The sequence below is a fragment of the Pelodiscus sinensis genome, chromosome 2, assembly GCF_049634645.1.
Source record: "Pelodiscus sinensis isolate JC-2024 chromosome 2, ASM4963464v1, whole genome shotgun sequence".
Taxonomy (NCBI): domain Eukaryota; kingdom Metazoa; phylum Chordata; order Testudines; family Trionychidae; genus Pelodiscus; species Pelodiscus sinensis.
Window position 1 is genome coordinate 57005227 of NC_134712.1, and position 18085 is coordinate 57023311.

Consider the following 18085-nt stretch of genomic DNA (forward strand, 5'->3'; position numbering starts at 1 on the left):
TACAGACCAAAAAAAACCCTTAAGTTACGTTCTTGAAGGAAAAATCACTAATGGATATATACAAGTATATAAAATCAATCAGTTTATAAAAAATATAATAAGTGAGTTCAGTATCTTTTTATACATCAAAATCTAGATATCCTGAGATTGGAATGTATTTCCATCTAATTTACAAAAGCTTGGTGCATTGCGGGAATACAATTAGAAAAGCACTATGTGCAAATTTCAGTGAACAAATACAGATAAAACTTTAAGGAAATGCGTTAGTTTTAAGAACTATCCTGCGGACATTAAAACAATAGTAGTGAAAATAAGTAAAAATATTGGCAGACACAAACCAGCCTAGCTGCAAAATAAATGAATAATATATATATATATGCTTAAATATAATACAATTTTAGATTTTAAAGTTTCTAATTTAAGATAACAAATGACACTTTCCTATTTTCAATATCATGTCTGCAAGTACTTGTCTTTTTGCATATACAGTACATCTAACAAAGGTTTAGTGAATCAAAAATGGATGTCATTCAACTATCATTTTCTTTCAGTAAGAGCAGAACCATAAAGCACAATAAAACTGATTGAATTTTGGAAATCCTATACTGTACGTGGGAGTCTAATAAATGAGGTTACTGACTGAAATACAATTATTATAGTTCCTAATGAAATTTAGTTTGTTGGTTTAGAGCCAAAACAATGAAAAGAGTAGCTCTGGCAGCTCCTGACTGCACTATGAATTTAAACTAAAGCACTTGTGCTGAAAACCCAAAGAGTATGAAATTAAAGGGTTTTTTACTGATAGCAAAGGCACCTTACATTTGTGTATATCTAATGCAAATGAACTATGTTTGATAACTAGAAATTGGAATTAATTCATATGTTACATTTCCACATTTAAAATCTAACAAGACAACATGGTAAGTGTTATGACATTTTAATTAATTCAGAATCTTAATTTTGAGGAACAGATTAGATTATTGCTCATTTCACAGAACCAGGACTGTTGAACACCTAATAACATATAGGTGGCAGTTACAGAAACTTTCCCAGTCACTCCAGCTATGCTAGAATATAAACAGTCGTCCTCTAGATAAGAATGTTGTAATGTATTAACTATTTCATGTCTATTAAGCTTTCTTCCTAGAATTTTAAATATTCTACATATGCTTCATAGAATGAAAATGATTATTACTAAAGTGCAGTTGAGATTCCTTATTAATTAGTTTATATATGCACACACTTAAATTTTCTTCACAGATATGTTCTAGTTGATTTACGTGAAAAAAAGTTATACACACAAGTTGTCTTCCCCAAATTGCTGTAATATATTGCAGTACAAATAAGCTGCATAGCTGGTTGCAGAAGAAAAGAAGATTTAATAATTATTTTAAGTTATCACTTCTTGTTATTTGCAAGCATAAGAATTTATGAAAGGATAAACACAATGGCTATGTCTACACTGGCATGATCTTGCTCCAGAAGTACGCAACTGAGGCTAAGCGTTGAATATCACCGAGCCTCATTTGCATATCTAATGAGCCGCCATTTTTGCAGAAGACGCTCTTGCGCCAGAAGGAGCTATCTACACTGCCCCTTCTTGTGGAAGAAAAACCCTCTTGCACAATGCCGTTACACTGATTATTTTGAGGAATAACGGCATTGCGCAAGAGGGTTTTTCTTGCGCAAGAAGGGGCAGTGTAGACAGCTCCTTCTGGCGCAAGAGCCTCTTCTGCAAAAATGGCGGCTCATTAGATATGCAAATGAGGCTTGGCGATATTCCACGCTTAGCCTCATTTGCATACTTCTGGCCCAAGATCACGCCAGTATTGACATAGCCAATGTGTATAATGAGAAATCCCGTGTGTATACATATCATGAGGAGTAAAGAAATCCTGCACAGCTTCAGTTATGAACATTTGTAAATATATAATTAAAGTGTAGGCTTCTTCAATGCCAATCTGAACAAATTGGTAATCAAATGCATTAGGATGTATGATTTATCTGGAAAATGGGGCCATGTATGAGAATATGCAAACTGCAAGATGGCTGGAACCAAAATGGTTAAGATTGAGATTTTCAAAAGCAACTCAGGCATCCCACTCCCTTAGAAATTCAATTGGAGTTGAGTCCTAAACCCTTTAGCTGCCTTTAAAAACATTATCTAATTACCAATATTCATTCACAGGCCATTGGTTCTAAGAAGTGAAAGAAGCTTGCACAAAGAACCTAAGAGAGTTTCATACACTCTCAAAAATGTGCTACCAGACCAAGTAGAGTTGGGGCACTCACCCCTATTTGTTTCCTCAACCCCATAGGTATTTGGGGAATACTGTGTAAAAATTGAAACACAAACATAGGGCCAAAATCTTCAGTACTTACTCGGACAAAACTCTAATTGAAGAATTTGCCTCAGTGATTTTGTGTGACTTTATATTTTTATTAAGCAATGACTGCATGCTTTCAAATGCAAATAAAAGTCAATCAAAAACATATTACACAAGTGATCATTTTGGCAAACTGACACTCTTACACTGTCAATATGACTCAGTTAATATTCAAATATAGCAAACAATGAAGTATTGTCTCCTTATTTAGTCATTGATAACATTTGTTCATGTGAAAGATTCCCTTCATTAAGGTATATCATGCAGCAATATGGCTACGTCTACACTGGCCCCTTCTTCGGAAGGGGCATGCTAATTTTGAAAGTGGGAATAGGGAAATCCGCGGGGGATTTAAATACCCCCCGCGGGATTTAAATAAACATGGCTGCCGCTTTTTTTCCGGCTTTGGGAAAAGTAGGAATAAGAGATCCTCCGGAATAGGGCTTTATTCCGGAGGATCGGGCCAGTCTAGACGCTTTTTTCCGGCTTTTCCCAAAGCCGGAAAAAAAGCGGCGGCCATTTTTATTTCAATCCCGCGGGGGATATTTAAATCCCCCGCGGATTTCCCTATTCCCACTTTCAAAATTAGCATGCCCCTTCCGAAGAAGGGGCCAGTGTAGACGTAGCCTATCAGTGTCACTCAGCTGACAGCATTATTGTCTGTAAGCAAACATATTGTCCTGGTCTACAATAGGACCTTCGTCTGAAATTAGCCTCCCCTACCCTCCTCCCAGTTGTATTTTCTAAGAGATGCAGCCACACTACCAAGCCCGTTATTCTGGAATAAGGGAATGTGGAATTTGAACTTTGCAGTCCTGATTTTTCACGAGGAGTAACGCTATTCCTGAACTTGTAAGTCTGAAATAATGTTAGCGTAGATGCTTCGTGCTGCATACTCAATGGCCTCTGGGCCCTGATCTACACTAGGGCATTATTTCAATATAACCCCCTTGGGTTGAATTTATAAGTAGATCATGCACACTACACCAAGCCCATTATTTCGAAATCTGTGCCCTTGCTTTCCTCGGGGACTAAACACTTATTTTGAAAGAGTTATTTTGAAAAAGTGGTAGTGTGGATGCTCCAATACTGCTATTGCAAAATAACTACTCCCCAGAGTAATTTGAACTAATTACTCCCCAGTGCTTTCTGGGACTCTAAGTCAGGGTAGCATGTCCACATGAACAGAGCCTGCCTTGGACTAATTTTGAGGCTTCCCTGTTGTGGGGACATGCTATTTCACAGGGCTTGCTGAACCACGGCGAGCCCCGCTCACCAGCCGCACTGTCCGGCGATCTGCACATGCACAGATCGCCCAAACCTGGCTCTTCCGGGTTGCAATCTACTCGCCACGAGCGAGTAGATTGCATTATTTGTTGAGCCCTGCTATTTCAATTTTGCAAAATCGGGAGGTAAGTCGAATTAGTCATTTTGAAATAATTTCCTAGTGTAGACATGCCAACTCCCAAGACTGCTTCCTGCAGCTCCCCAGAGTGCTTCCTGGGACTCTGAATCTGAGGCAGGCTCCGTTAATGCGGATGCGCTGCCTCAGACTACGTTTAATTGTTCCCCATAGTGAGAACACAGAACTTCAAATTTGTAAAATCAAGCACCCAGAAGTCGAACTTAGTAAATTCTAAATAATCACCTAGTGTAGACATGGCCATCGTGTAGTCAAGTCCCACATGAAAACTTAGGCTCATGCTAAATGATGACACTGTGCTGCACAGTTAGTGGTACCATCTCTGGCATCTGAAAATAATGCATTCCATGTATTTCTGGTATCTAACCAAGCAGAAGCTGAAGAGCTCTTGGCACTTTCTGAACAGAGTAGGGATTATTGTAGCCAATATTCCCCCCTCAGTAAAATATCCAAGCTGTGAGATTCTTAAAGGAATTATATGAAACCAATCCCCTTTTTTTGTTGGGTCATCTCAGAAAAAGAACCTAGGTTTTCCTATTTCATGTATATCTTATCATGAGAATAGAATTTTGTATTTATCAAAATGCATCAAAGTCACAACTTCCAACAAGTATTAGAAGGCTATAAACATACATATGGGAAGGAAAATTGTGACCTCAGGAAAAAGTCAGTGTAACATGTTTTTTATCACAGTTTAAGGAATTTTAAATAGATTTTACATTTAAACTTGGGTCACTACATAGTTGGTATGCATAAACACACAAACACACACACTGCAGCTTTATGTGCACATAAGTATACCTGTGTATATACAAAAATATTTACTGTTATAAAAATTAAGTTTTGTATACCAAAATCAAGAATACTGAAGAAGGTAGGCATATTAATTTCTCCTTTGGAGAAAAGTAATAAACCTATTGTATGTCCTACATAAAGACTCCTCTTTGTAAAGACAACTCTGTATTAACATCTCAGCTATTTCTGTATGAGTTAGAGTTAATACATTTGTTTGAAATTCATAAATAAGTACATATAAATCTGTTACATCTAGGGTGTAGAGGTTGTGCCCAAGCATAACTATAACTAGTTGTACAGATTGAACCACCCTAGTCTGGCACTCTCTGGTCTGGCATAATTGTAGTTAGTTGGATGTCCACTTACCATGGGTGTGGCCAAGTTTTCTGTGATCCCATAAAGTTTGTTTACAGCCACCAGTCCTGGTTCTCAAGTGTTCTGTGCTGTTATTTAGCTCTAATTTACCCCTAAATGTCTTCTAAGAGCCCAGTAAGATGTGCAAGCATTGCTAATGCTGCTAGACAATATTAACCTCCTGTGGTTTGGAAAATTCTCTGGTTCAGCACTAGTCAGGTCCCGAGAGTGCCGGACTAGAGAGATTCAAACTGTAGTACAGAAAATACTTATACATTTCGATAATATACACTACTCCTTAATATCTATTATTAGTAGTAATGTTTTAAACCATTTTTACTTTCATGTATATGAATATGAAGGGTAATTTAGGTGCATTTATTTTCTCTAAAAACACTTTGGCCAGAAAAAAATGAAACATGAGGATATTTGTCATGGTCCCACAACATTCCTAATGTAGTCTGCAAATTAATTCCATAACATTATAAAGTAACCAATCTCCAAAACCAGCAACTTCTATGACTATAAAATATAACTGACAAAAGATTGCATATACTGGTATAAAAATATTAAGCTTCAAAACTATGCTTCATTTTAAATACACTAAAATGCAAAATATTCCAGTTTAAAGCTAGAAGTCTGCCCTTTGCTTAATATACATTGCTTAAATATTATAGCATGTATAACACTGTACAAAGATATGCACTACTGTTTGAAGACCCCTGAAATACAGAAGCTACAAAAAGGTAGATTTAAGACAGCTTTTACAGATCAAAATCTGAATTTGTGGGTGGAAATCAGATATCAATTTTCTCTCGCTGAAGTTTGTTTTTAATTCTTATGGCAACTTCAGAAAGGGTAAAACAGCATAATCAATTCAATAATAAACCCAGTATGACAATCAAACTTTCAAGACATAGTTGAGTTTATTGTGTTGGAGCTAATTCTGTAAGTATTTATTCTCATGATTAATCAGTCTGAAGTCAGTGGGATTACTTGTGAAATGAATTCATATTTTAATAGCCATTTACAGTGTATGCCAGAAAATTTGATTTCCTGATTTCTAAAAAAAAGTAGGAAATGATGATAAAGCATTGTTGGGAAAAAGGCAGTCAGCAGTGCAAGGGACAAACAATATGTCTTGTGTCAAACTGTGGAGGATTTATTTTAGGCGTTTCCCCTTTTCAAGTTCATTCTGTGAACACAGTGACAGCTTTTATATGGTTCAGATGGAATGGCTTTACCTAGTGATGTTAGATATTTGCTTTCATGCTGCTGCAAATGCAGAAAGGGGTAATTTGCATTGCTGCACTGGCCACATGAGATACAACCTGATTCCAGTATAAGATTTCCAGGTAAAAATACATAAAGTTCCTATTTTTAGGGAGACCATAGTGCATGGAGTCCACAAACATTTTCTCCAGAAGACACTTGTCCAATGCTGATAGAAAAATATTAAGGACAGTCAGTTCTTTATCCTGAGTGAAGGGCCTTTATTTATCAGTTCTCCAAGCATGTTCTACTAGAATGCAATTTAATTTTGCTATAGAGCCCAATTTCTCAGAAGATGTTACTTGATTACTTCTCTGATTGTTCTCTTTATTCTTCCCCAGCAGGAGGTGGTGGCTGACATAGCTTGTATAATCTGGAAAAATGAAAAAGAGCCATCCTAATGTTAGTCTGGAAGTACTAGCCTTATTAAAATAGCCTGAAACAGGCAAAACAATCTAACAGAGCTTGTAAACATCAACATCTGCTTATTCTAACAATGACATTATTCAAATGACAAGTCTGTAAATAATCGTACATCAGCAGCAAAGTAACACCTCAGTTATGGTGCCAAGATTTTCTAGTGGCATAATCATCAACACTGGAAAATTTGACTTGTTGACCAATACTACTGAAGTTATATTTTAGTGATCGGTTCTTTCTCTCCATCACTCAAGTAAAAGCCAGTGACATTTGTAACCTCAGCTCCATTTTGGGCAGCTGTGAGAGACAGAGAACTACATGCATATGCACAGCAATTTGCAGACCAAATTACTATAGATCAGTCACTAAATGTTTTATTAACTGTTTTGTTTCTTTTATATGTATGTCTCCTGAAAAATGTTCCCATTTGGTCTTGTGTTCCAGCAGATTAAGACAAATGTCAGATGCACCACAGGTAGATTGTCAGACTTGGAAATGTGGAAACAAAGACATAAGATAAAGTTAGCTAGAGAGATTAAGGAACTCAAGGTAACAGGTTCAATGCAAAAATAAATCAATAAAATCCAAAATAGCTGTGTTGCCAGTATTTGTCAGTTCCACCACTTATGCAAACACTGACATTTCTATTAAGTCCTTCATCACAGGCTGGCTTTTAACTAATGTTTGAAAGTTACCATCAAATTAATACTAAAAATAAAGGGCAATTGTTTTGTTTTGAGGCTCACTACAGAGAGGAGTTTTCTGTTCTATGAGGAAGAATAGAAAAATGTCTATCATTTTGCAGCATCTCCCCTCACACTGAAGCACTGTGACACAGTACTATGAATGATCTCATCTGGAGGTTACATATCTCCTGAGAGAAAGTGCATCACTCACTGCAGCAGGTGGAAAGAGTAAAGAAAAGAAAGACTGGCTGGGCAGAGAGGAAGTGTGGCAAAATCCAAATGAAGTGGTAATTGTAATAAAATAGATATCAGAAGATTGTTACACTGACAAAGCCAAAGAATAAGAAATAAAAGTATGTTTAATGGGTCTGATTATTATGAAAGATGCTGATACCTACACATTGTGGTTTTGTCATACCTGAATTTTTGCAGGGAAGTTTGCAAACTTCCCAACCAAAATTCAAATATCTGTACAATGATTAAATTGAAATAAATTAGACATTTCAGTTTTATTTTGTAATATAACAAAAGCATACATTTGGACAGGCTGAATGAATGATTTGGGATCTATGTTGAGCCTTTGCTTTTTGGGCAAGTGAAAAACAAGTTTGTTACGGTGGTGTAGTCAGGGTGGGTCCCACTGTTAGTGCACTTGTGCCTCGTGTGTGGAACCAGAGTTTTTGGAACGGAAGTGTCCATTGGGGCAATGCTTGTGCCAGGCACAAGGGCATAAAGGGTGGAGCAGATGAATTTCCCACAGTTTCATGGCAATTTGAAGGCTAGTGTAGCTGAGGACTTTGAAAAGCATCCACACCCACTACAACATCTCAAAAAGATCCACAGTTACTGTGGGATAAGTAACCATTCTTTCTCGTTAGACTACATGTCAACATGAACCCCACTGGAGGTGACTGCCCAGCAGTGTCCCCTAAGGCCATGGAAATGAGGAGTATCAGTTAAACAGCCAATACAGGAATGTATTGGTATCCAAATCTCAATCAAGTGTAATGCTTAGCAAAAGTTAGTAGGTTATTCCACATTACCACATGGCAGTTTTCAGAAACTGGCGCATTACTGGAACAGGCAAAGATTGCTGCTTGAGCTCCAGTGGAGAAAGTTTTCATGTTTGGTGGGGACCAGCACACCAGTCAGCCAGTAATACAGCAAGGTTCTGTATAACCTAATTTGATATTTTGTGATGAATTAGATGACCTGACCTTTAGACTGGCCAACTGCAACCAGAAATAAATGGAAAGGTAATATGATGAGTTTGGTTCTGTCAATTTACTAAAGCAAGAGTAGAGAAACAGAGTATGCAACTTCTTCTGTCCCTGGATAGAGCAGGGATCTGGGAATAAGATAGATACACTTAATGAATGATTTAAGATGAACCTCTGAGATCACCACTGGGATGAATTTCTGGTGAAGTTCAGCTCTGCCGTATCTTTACAGAATATGGAAGTTCAGCAATAAATGCCTGCAGCTCACTGGATCTTCTGGTAGAAACAATAACAACTAAGACGACAGTCTTCAGAGTAAAACTGTGTAAGTAACATTCTGAAAGAAGTTCAAGAGAAGATTCCAGGAGCCTTAGAAGCACTATATTGAGGTACCAGGCAGAGGCTGGTTCTCTGACCTAACTAGTGAGCATGCATGTAATAGCAGATATTTAAACTTCAAGGATGATTCTCAGCCCTCTGCCAGGGTCAGTCAGTTCTGGGTCTCATTTCTCCTGTGCTTCTCTGGTTTTGGTGGAGGGCGTGGAAGTGCTATTCTTGGAAGATCCGTGTTTTGAGTGCTCCTTCCAAAACTGCCTTCTGATTAGAGCTAGATTTGAGCTCCATCAGTCTCTTGACAGCTCCTTTTTGTGTAAGTTTAGATGTGCCAAAGGTATTGGCACCAAGGTTTCTAATGTTGAAACTACCAGCTTGGTCAGCATTAGAGTTGCTAATTCCAATTTAGTTAAACTCCTTTCAACTTCTTTTCACTGTCCTGTGGTTTGAAGCCTGCTTCGCAGAGTGCTGACTGATGCTGTTTTTTCTGGCCCCACTCTTGATAGTTACCATCACCTCTGGGTCTGATGCAATCTGCACAGATTTCTCTAGCAGATATAGCTTGAGCTTGGAAGTCCTGGATTTGTGGGCTCTTGTAGAGAGAAACTTGCACAAAGCACTTATCTGGAGTATGGTGGTCCCTACGGCAGAAAAGACATCGGCTGTGTCGGTCTTTGAAAGAAATCAAGGTGTTGCAAGATGGGAAGAGTTTGAACCCTGATAGTGTAGCATTTGTCATTAGATGAAACAGTTGGCATGAAGCACCTCATCCCACTTTACCATATTTCTACAGAAGTGTCTTTTTGATTTTCTGTCCCCATCTCCCCCCACCCCCAAAAAAAGGTTCAATATGAGAAAAAGGGAATGTGAAAATGAAGTTTCTTTACAGAAGGTAGTTGTAGATCAAGCTGAAGTTTCTAAGGAGTCCTGGGTCAAACACTTGCTGAAGCTGCCCTTTCTGTCCTTGCAAAGGAGCACAATATGGCACAGGGTATTAACACATGGGACTAACCTATACTGCAATTCAAAAGACTCAAATCACACATATTTGAGAAGCATGTGCAGCCACAGGAGGAACTCACACATATAGTTGAAGCAGAAGTTCACTTTCAATGCAGATGAGATTAACTGTTAGGCTGCAGGGCTACATCTACACTGGCCCCTTTTTCGGAAGGGGCATGATAATTTTGAAAGTAGGAATAAGAGATCCTCCGGAATAGGGCTTTATTCCGGAGGATCGGGCCAGTCTAGACGCTTTTTTTCCGGCTTTTCCCCAAGCCGGAAAAAAAGCGGCGGACATGTTTATTTAAATCCGCGGGGAATATTTAAATCCCCCGCGGATTTCCCTATTCCCACTTTCAAAATTAGCATGCCCCTTCCAAAAAAGGGGCCAGTGTAGACGTAGCCCAGGGGTTTTGGCAAGAAGTCTTTTGCGGAAGAGTTCTTGCACAAAAACTTTTGCACAAAAGCATGTCCACACTGTATGGACACTCTTGCACAAGAAAGCTCTGATGGCCATTCACAGAATGGCCATCAGAGCACCTGTGCTTTTTCAGATATGCTCCATTTGCACAAGAAACCCCTGCAGAGCATCCACACATGCCTTTTTGAGCAACAGCTGTAGCGAAAAAAGGAGGTATGACTCATAAAAGGAGGTTTACCTACACCAGAAAAAGCCCTCTGTTCTGCTGTTTTACTGCCGATTTACTTGTGCAAAAGCACAATTGAGGTGTGGATGCTCCGCAGGTTTTTGCACAAAAACATCTGGTTTTGCGCAAAAACCCTGAAGTGTAGACATAGCCTTAGGGAACGAAGCCTCCATAAGTGATTTTTGTCAGGAACTCATGAAGTGGTCTGTTCTCCTACTGGAGAAAAATTGGTGGAATCAAGAGTTGCCAGAAAGCGGGGGCAAACTGATGGTTCCTAAGAAGGAAGTGCTGGGGGACACAGAGGATACTGTGTGGACTGCTTGGAAATGCAGAGACTCATGGTTAGACAGCTAAGGGGAAACAATAGCAACACATTCCACATTAAAAAAATCTATCATGCTCCAGTTTATTCAGTTTGAATTGTAATGTTTCTATTTTGGGGAAAACAAAGTGATATACATTCAGGACATATTTCACAGTCCTGGTTTTACTTCCAAGGCTCTTAAGCATTTGGGTAACAAACTCCCAGTCCCAACTGATGAAACTGTGATTAATTTAATTTGAACTGTTTTGGAAATAACTCGATAAAAGGCCACTTGATCATATGCATATATGTGATCTTTTCTTTTCTTTCCTTTTCCTTTTCTTTTCTTTTCTTTCTCTCTCACTGGACTTTTAACACCTCAGTGGAGCTATTATCTGTTATCTACATATATTCTTGTTTATGTATCTATATGATACATTGCTGTGTAATTATTATTCAAAACAGAGTATTATATTTTAATCAAACTGATGCTAGAGAGACTGTAAACTTCATTTGATGAAGCATGTTTTACCCACAAAAACTCGTGCTCTTATATATTTGTTAGTCTCTGTGGAGCCATAGGACTTGTCATTGTCATGAGGGATGACAGGGGGAGTGGAGGGGCACTACATTGGTGCCCCCCCCAGCATGACACCTAGGGGCAACTGCCCCTCCCACCATCTTGCTAAGCCACCACATGGTCTGGGTCATAAACAACTGTTTCTATTATTTGGTTACCTTGGAACAGATTGTGGTGTTCGGTCTCTCACACCTAAATTCTTGGCAGTATTCTGCACTCTTGCTCCCTGCAAAAAAAGAGAGATTTTGCCACAGGTAGGGTTGATACTAATTTTTAGTGTATCTACTGAGAATATAATAGACCCATGATTATCAATAAATAAACTTAAATATTGATGTCCTACCTAAAACTTCCTAACTGTCAGGATGGTTAAATACTGGAATAAGTTGCCTAGGGAGGTTGTAGATTTCCTATTGCCTATTTTTGTTCTGTAGTTTTAGAAGAAGCAAAGCCTATTCATTCATTCTCTGTCCTTGTCCATGGCGGGCCTCTAGTGGGCTGGAGCAGCCCCCTGCCAGCAGCAGGCAGAGAGCTACTCCTATCCCCACCAATTAATGGTTAACCAGAACTGGTAAGTATAGCCTTTCACATCCCTAACGCACAAGTATTTCTCCTTACGGATTTCCATTCTTTTAAGGTTTAGGATGGTGGGTTGCGTGCTGATGCGATCTTAACTGCCTCTAACCATAGTTTTTGCTTGTTAATTTCCTAGTTTTTAATGCAACTTGGGGTGTTACAGGTGAAAGTGTCCCAGGAGTCATGGAGTAGGGGAACTGTATCTGCCTGAAAATCAGAGGAAGAAATGAGGCTGCAACTAGCAATTCAAATATGTCGAATCTCCTGAAGGGTATGAGAAGCTATGAAGTCTCAGTAAGTCATTTGTGTTTAAAATATTTCACCCCATTTAACAGTTATTGAAAGGGAATACACTAAGAGCAACCTTCCATATTTAACAGTGACGATATAATTGCCGGCTGGAGGCAAACTTTCTGACTCACTGTATAGCCTTTCATAGATTACTGAAATTGGATACAGCCACAAGGGGCTGTAGTAGCAGAGTGCACGTCTGGTTATAGCAGCAAGTCTGTCTACTGCACTCCTCCATCCTCTGGGTGCCCTCCAAACTCCCTGCAAGTATGACGTGTACTCCTCAATGTTCAATCCTGCCAATATGAAATACCTTCAAGTGTCAGAGCTCATCAAACCAAGAATTGAACCCCTTCAGAGATAACAGCAGAAGACCCAGGGTTTAAAGGAAAGAGCTTTCACAGATTTCCCTCCTCTCCTCTGTGCATTGGACACATGCAATGTTGGAGTGCTGACACAGGGTACAAGGGTCATAGGATTTGCATTAGCAAAAACTGCTTTAGACAACTGGTTTTTGGTTTGTTTGTTTTTTAGTGCTAATTATGTCAGCAGTAGATTTAAGTGTTAGAGTTTATTATTTGCATTCACAGATTTCCATGCTTGAAAAGAGTAAACTGAGGTGGCTATTCAGTAATTTATACATTTAAAATCATTGTAGACTGGATTAACTAATGAAAAGTTGAAGTCACTTAATTTGGATGCATTAGTGGATACTAACTCATCCCTATAATAAACAGGGCTCTGACCCTCAGTTCTTACAGTACAAGCATTTGTGGACTTTGAATTATAAATGACAGGGCAATTAAACTGAAAACTCTTCCAATGGGACAGCTCAGGCAATCAATGATGACACTCTTACTAAATATGATCATAACCTCTTTCAGTTTAATAGGGAAAAACTCTACTTCCTGAGTTGCCCTATTTAAGCAGATTTCCTGCACTGTCCACTCTGGATGCAATAAAATGTGTTATGGTGCCAACAAAGTGCACTAGAGGGCTGTAGTTTGTAAAGCACTCTAACATGTTGCACTCTGCACAGATACTCTTGGGGTGCTCTAAAAGGTACCTATTTCATATTCAGAGTCTAATCTAAGTATTGCTCTATATGGTGGGGTAATACACACTACTGCAGTTTGATTTCTAAAGCTCGCTAACATGTTACATATTAATTTATCTGAATAAACCCTGCTAGCATGTATAACAAGTTCCCTTAGTGTTCCATTATTAACTTATGGTGTGCATATAATACCTAGTTAAAATAATGAAAGCAATTAAAATAAAATGGAAATAAAAGCCAAATTATTATTAAGTAAACTCAAACAACATGTACAGGCAGTCCCCGGGTTACATGGATCCGACTTACATCGGATCCCTACTTACAAACGGGGTGAGGCAACCCCACACTAGCTGCTTCCCCCCCAGCAGACCAGGGAGATACGAAGCTAGAGCCCCCCCCAGCAGACCAGGGAGACGCGGAGCGGCTTTTCTCAGCAGACACCTCAGCTTGAGAATAAAGGACTGAGGGAAGTGAGGTGTGGGAGAATAAAACTGAGCTCTGGAGAAATGTTTGTCTAGAGTTTCCCCTACAATATGTACCAGTTCCGACTTTCATACAAATTCAACTTAAGAATAAATCTACAGTCCCTATCTTGTACGTAACCTGGGGACTGCCTGTATAGCTTTAGGATAAAATTCAGCCCTGTATACAATGGTTGCACAAAGTGTTAAACCTTTGCCCTAACTCTTTAATATAGAGTTTAGGTAGCATAGAGAGCCTTCCACACCCTCCACAGTGTGACAAATGTTTGTTTTAGTTTGAGTTAAATTATAAGTTTTTCTAAAGATACTTTAAATGGCACAGGGTATATTGTACCCCCTATGTAACTAAAATATTTATGAATATCTCACTAGAATACTTGTGTAGTATGTGTATTTAAAACAATTATTCTTGTCCCCCGGAATTGCACACAGGTGTTCCAGATGAGGGCTGACCTGTGCTTTGTATAATGGTACTCACACTTCCCTCTCTCTGCTGGAAGTACCTCACTACATTATCCTTTTTGACAGCCACACCACATTGACAGTTCATAGTCATTCTGTGATCAACCGGTACACCCAAGTCTTTCTCTTCCTATGTCTCTTCAGACTGATAAGTCCTCAGCATATAGTAAAAATTCTTGCTACTAGTCCCTAAATGCATAACCTCACAATGTGCATTATTACATTTCATCCCATTTCTATTACTCCAGTTTTCAAGGTCATCCAGATATAATATTCTGGTCCTCCTCCATATTTGCAGTACTTTCCAACTTTCCGTCATCCACAGATTTTTTTTTGCACACTTTGTGCCAGGGTAAGTAATAAAAGTGTTAATTAAGGTTAGTTCTAAGACCGATGCTTGAGGAACTCCACTAATAATCTCACACCCGGCTCACAATTCACCTTTACAACCTGTTGTACTCTCGCCTTTAACAAGTTCCTTATCTACCTTTTAATTCTCATATTAATCCCCATTTTCTCCAATTTAATGAATGATTTCCCATGTGGATCTGGGTCAAATGTCTTACAGAAATCCAGATTGATTAGATCTAATGTATATCCTTTGTCTTAAAAAAAGTTAGATCATTCTGAAGTTGTTGTATCTATTAATTTAAGGAAATGGCCAGTTCTTGGATATTATAATTATCCAAGTCACTATTGCTCTTGAGAAAAATGACTAGTTAATTCATTTTTTGGCTGAACACATGACATTCCTATGGAGAAATGTTAACATTCTGGCCTACCTGTTTGCGCATCACGTCTGTAGCTTGCATAATATAGCGAGGAGGTAGTCCGTGGCACCGAGCAAGAATTATTGCCTGCTCCAGAGTGACACTCAAAGTGCAGCTGCAGTGAGAAACAGAATTAAGTCAGGTCCCTATTGTCATTACATCTACTAAGCAGTTACTGGTTGCTCAAACAGTAGATAAGAATCCAAAACATTATACAAACAGAAGTGTTCCTTAAAAACTTGCAGAAATCAACATACACATACAATGATATTCCTGCATACTAGCTTAGGCAAGAAACATACTCAACCTGGAATTTGCTTAGGGCATTTCAACACTGTAAACTTAAGATGGCCAATATTAGGTACAAAAACCAGGACTATGTAGCACTTTAAAGACTAACAAGATGGTTTATTCGGTGATGAGCTTTCGTGAGCCAGACCCACTTCCTCAGATCAAATAGTGGAAGAAAATTGTCACAACCATATATACCAAAGGATACAAATAAAAAAATGAACACATATGAAAAGGACAAATCAAATTTCAGAACAGAAGGGGATGGGCGGGGGAGGTAAATGTCTGTGAGCTAATGATATTAGAGGTGATAACTGGGGAAGCTATCTTTGTAATGGGTTATCTTACACTCCATCTTACCCATTTTTGGTCACATTGCAATGCACAGTTTACAGCTTTGATAAATGTGATTGCAAAGGTTAACAATTCTTTTGACCCATGTAATTTCTAAAAGTGCTTTGATGCTATTTAATCTCTGTAACTTCAATGAGATGTTTTTACGTCATTAAGGGGAAGAGGACTTGACCCTTAATTAGCAATTCAAGTCAACACTTTCAATTTTTTTTAATTGAAAATGAGCAGCAAACTACACCATTAGCTGTACCTATGCAGTAGTCCTAAAACGGCTGAAGGACACTACATAGTTTTCATAAATTAAATATATCAGGCCTGATCTTCCATTCTTGTTCAGTGAAGTTACAATGGCATAGAGCTAATGTTAACTAGGAGACTGAGACAGAAAAGTCTGTGGCAAGTCACTTCAGTGAGTCACTGACTCCCAGCTTTATGCTCACTCTTTCAGACCAAATTGCTGAATAATTTTGGGAAGATGTAGTGGTTAGAGGTGCCTTCAGTTTTGGGCCCAATTCTGCTCTAGTCCAATAAAATGATAATTCCCCCTATAAACCGAGTGGGAGCAGGATCAAGCCTTTTGCAATCTTACTCAGTTATATCTTCTCATTTGACAAGCCTGGAGAGAAATTTCAGAGTGAAAAATCCTCCCCTGAAACCATTCTGCCACCAGTTCGGGACAAAAAACTAGGGACAATCAGCTGGGACACACAAGCTCATCTTTTCTATTATGGTAAGATAAGGATGGAAAGGTGATTTCTCATATAGCCAGGACAAAATCCACACAGAGCTTGGCAAATCAAAATCAATCCCTTGAGGAAAGCCTGTGTACTACTTAGATGCTGTAACAAATATTGTTTGGATGCACTACCTAACAGCTGGGTAGCTGCAATCTGCATCAAGAGAGTTTCTCAGTTCGTTCAGTGTACCACCAAACAACACACATTACAGTAATCAAATCTTTGAATCCAGCAAAATTCATATACAAAAATGCTTTCTCCTCCATAAACTTTTACAGTATTTGTTCCCTAATATGTTAAAAAGCTGGAAGAGAATCCTCAGGCATACATTTAAATTTTGTTTTCTGTAGACCTTTGGTCACATAATACTGGCCAGAAGATTTCACATGGCTTATATTATGCACACCTCCATGGGCAACATGTTTTAATCAAATAATCATCCTGCTAAGTGGAAAATCTGTAGGAGAAAAAATGTGTGCACTTAAACTGATGCACTCATCTAAAAAAAAAAGTTGGTAAGTTTCAAGTATCACTACGTGTTTTTGTGGACTGTAGAAGTTTCAAATTAGTAAGATGAGAAAGGAGGTACTGAATTCAATTTTTCTCTTTATTCCTGGCTTTTTGTTCACAATTTAGAAACTGATGATTTGCTTAAATAATTAAATCAATTCCATAGTTTCTTGTATACACTGATCTCATAAAGTAAATATGAAGCAAGAATCCATTGATCTTTGACACATGTCATGATCTTTGGTCTAACAAGCTTTGGTTTAATACTGCATAACTAAGCTTTCTAAGCTCTGTTTCTGTTAATGAGAAGACCTATTTCATCACACTTTGTCACAATCAGTAGCAAATTATTCTACTACAAGCACTTCATTCAATGTAATGAGACTATTGAATAGAGTCAATGTGGTACAACAGAATCCTAAGTCATGTCTTCAGGACAGAGAAACTGTACAGTGACAGTGTATACACTCAGGTACAGTACTTCATGTTTCTGTTTATTAAATTATCTAATAAGTGGGTAATTGTTATAACAAAGGAAAGATTCTCATATGAGAACTACATCAGGTAACATATGTCAGCAATTTCCAAATGCAGTTCAGCTTGAAGAATTAGCTGTGGAGAATGATCTGAGATGAAGAGGTTGGCAATGCTATCCACCATCTGACACATGCTGAAGCAGCAGCTCATTACAGAAATTCTGAGACAACTCAGTTCAAGACATAATTCCCTTTTTAACAATTAGGTAGGCAAGCAGTTAAGCCACAACATGAGAAAAGTTAGAATAATTAGAAAATAAGCATCAGGAAGAATAACTGATCAGACTGCTAAAACCTGGGTAACCACTGGCATGTAATCCTGACATGAAGAGTCAAACTGAAAAGCTGATTTGCTTCTACATGTCCGCAACAACAACAAAATAATTCTATGAGGTAAATTTTCATCACAATTCAGAAAATTAGCAATGAAAGTGACCTTAAATAGAATGGGAGTGGCGCTGCTAACTATTAATATGCCTCTCTGAAAATGTAAGCATACATCTAAGATTGAAAATTAACTACTGCATACAAACATACTCTTTTGATACAGCCATTACTTTTTTTAAAATAAAAAAAGTACCACCGAGTCTTTTATT

General features: G+C 38.3%; 1 protein-coding gene and 1 long non-coding RNA gene across 4 annotated transcripts in view; one reads left to right on the forward strand and one right to left on the reverse strand.

Moving 5' to 3' along the window:
• Positions 1-1752: 1752 nt before the first annotated feature.
• PREX2 (phosphatidylinositol-3,4,5-trisphosphate dependent Rac exchange factor 2) overlaps positions 1753-18085 on the reverse strand; it is a 266937-nt gene continuing 250604 nt past the window's right edge. The window contains exons 38-41 of one of the 3 annotated variants that reach the window (XR_012901404.1): positions 15074-15176; positions 11582-11649; positions 3085-6604; positions 1753-2680 (exon numbers count right to left, since the gene is read on the reverse strand). Coding sequence is in view for 2 of the 3 variants with exons in the window: in XM_075920573.1 (XP_075776688.1) it covers positions 6559-6604; positions 11582-11649; positions 15074-15176 (217 nt within the window). In the remaining variant the exon portion in view is untranslated. Of the gene's footprint in view, positions 2681-2743; positions 6605-11581; positions 11650-15073; positions 15177-18085 lie in introns of those variants that run through there. The other 2 variants (XM_075920573.1, XM_006131490.4) reach the window with 2 other exon arrangements.
• Positions 7440-12479, forward strand: LOC142827039 (uncharacterized). The gene is made up of 3 exons (XR_012901405.1): positions 7440-7624; positions 8790-8882; positions 12163-12479. It is a non-coding gene; the product is annotated as an uncharacterized LOC142827039 (long non-coding RNA).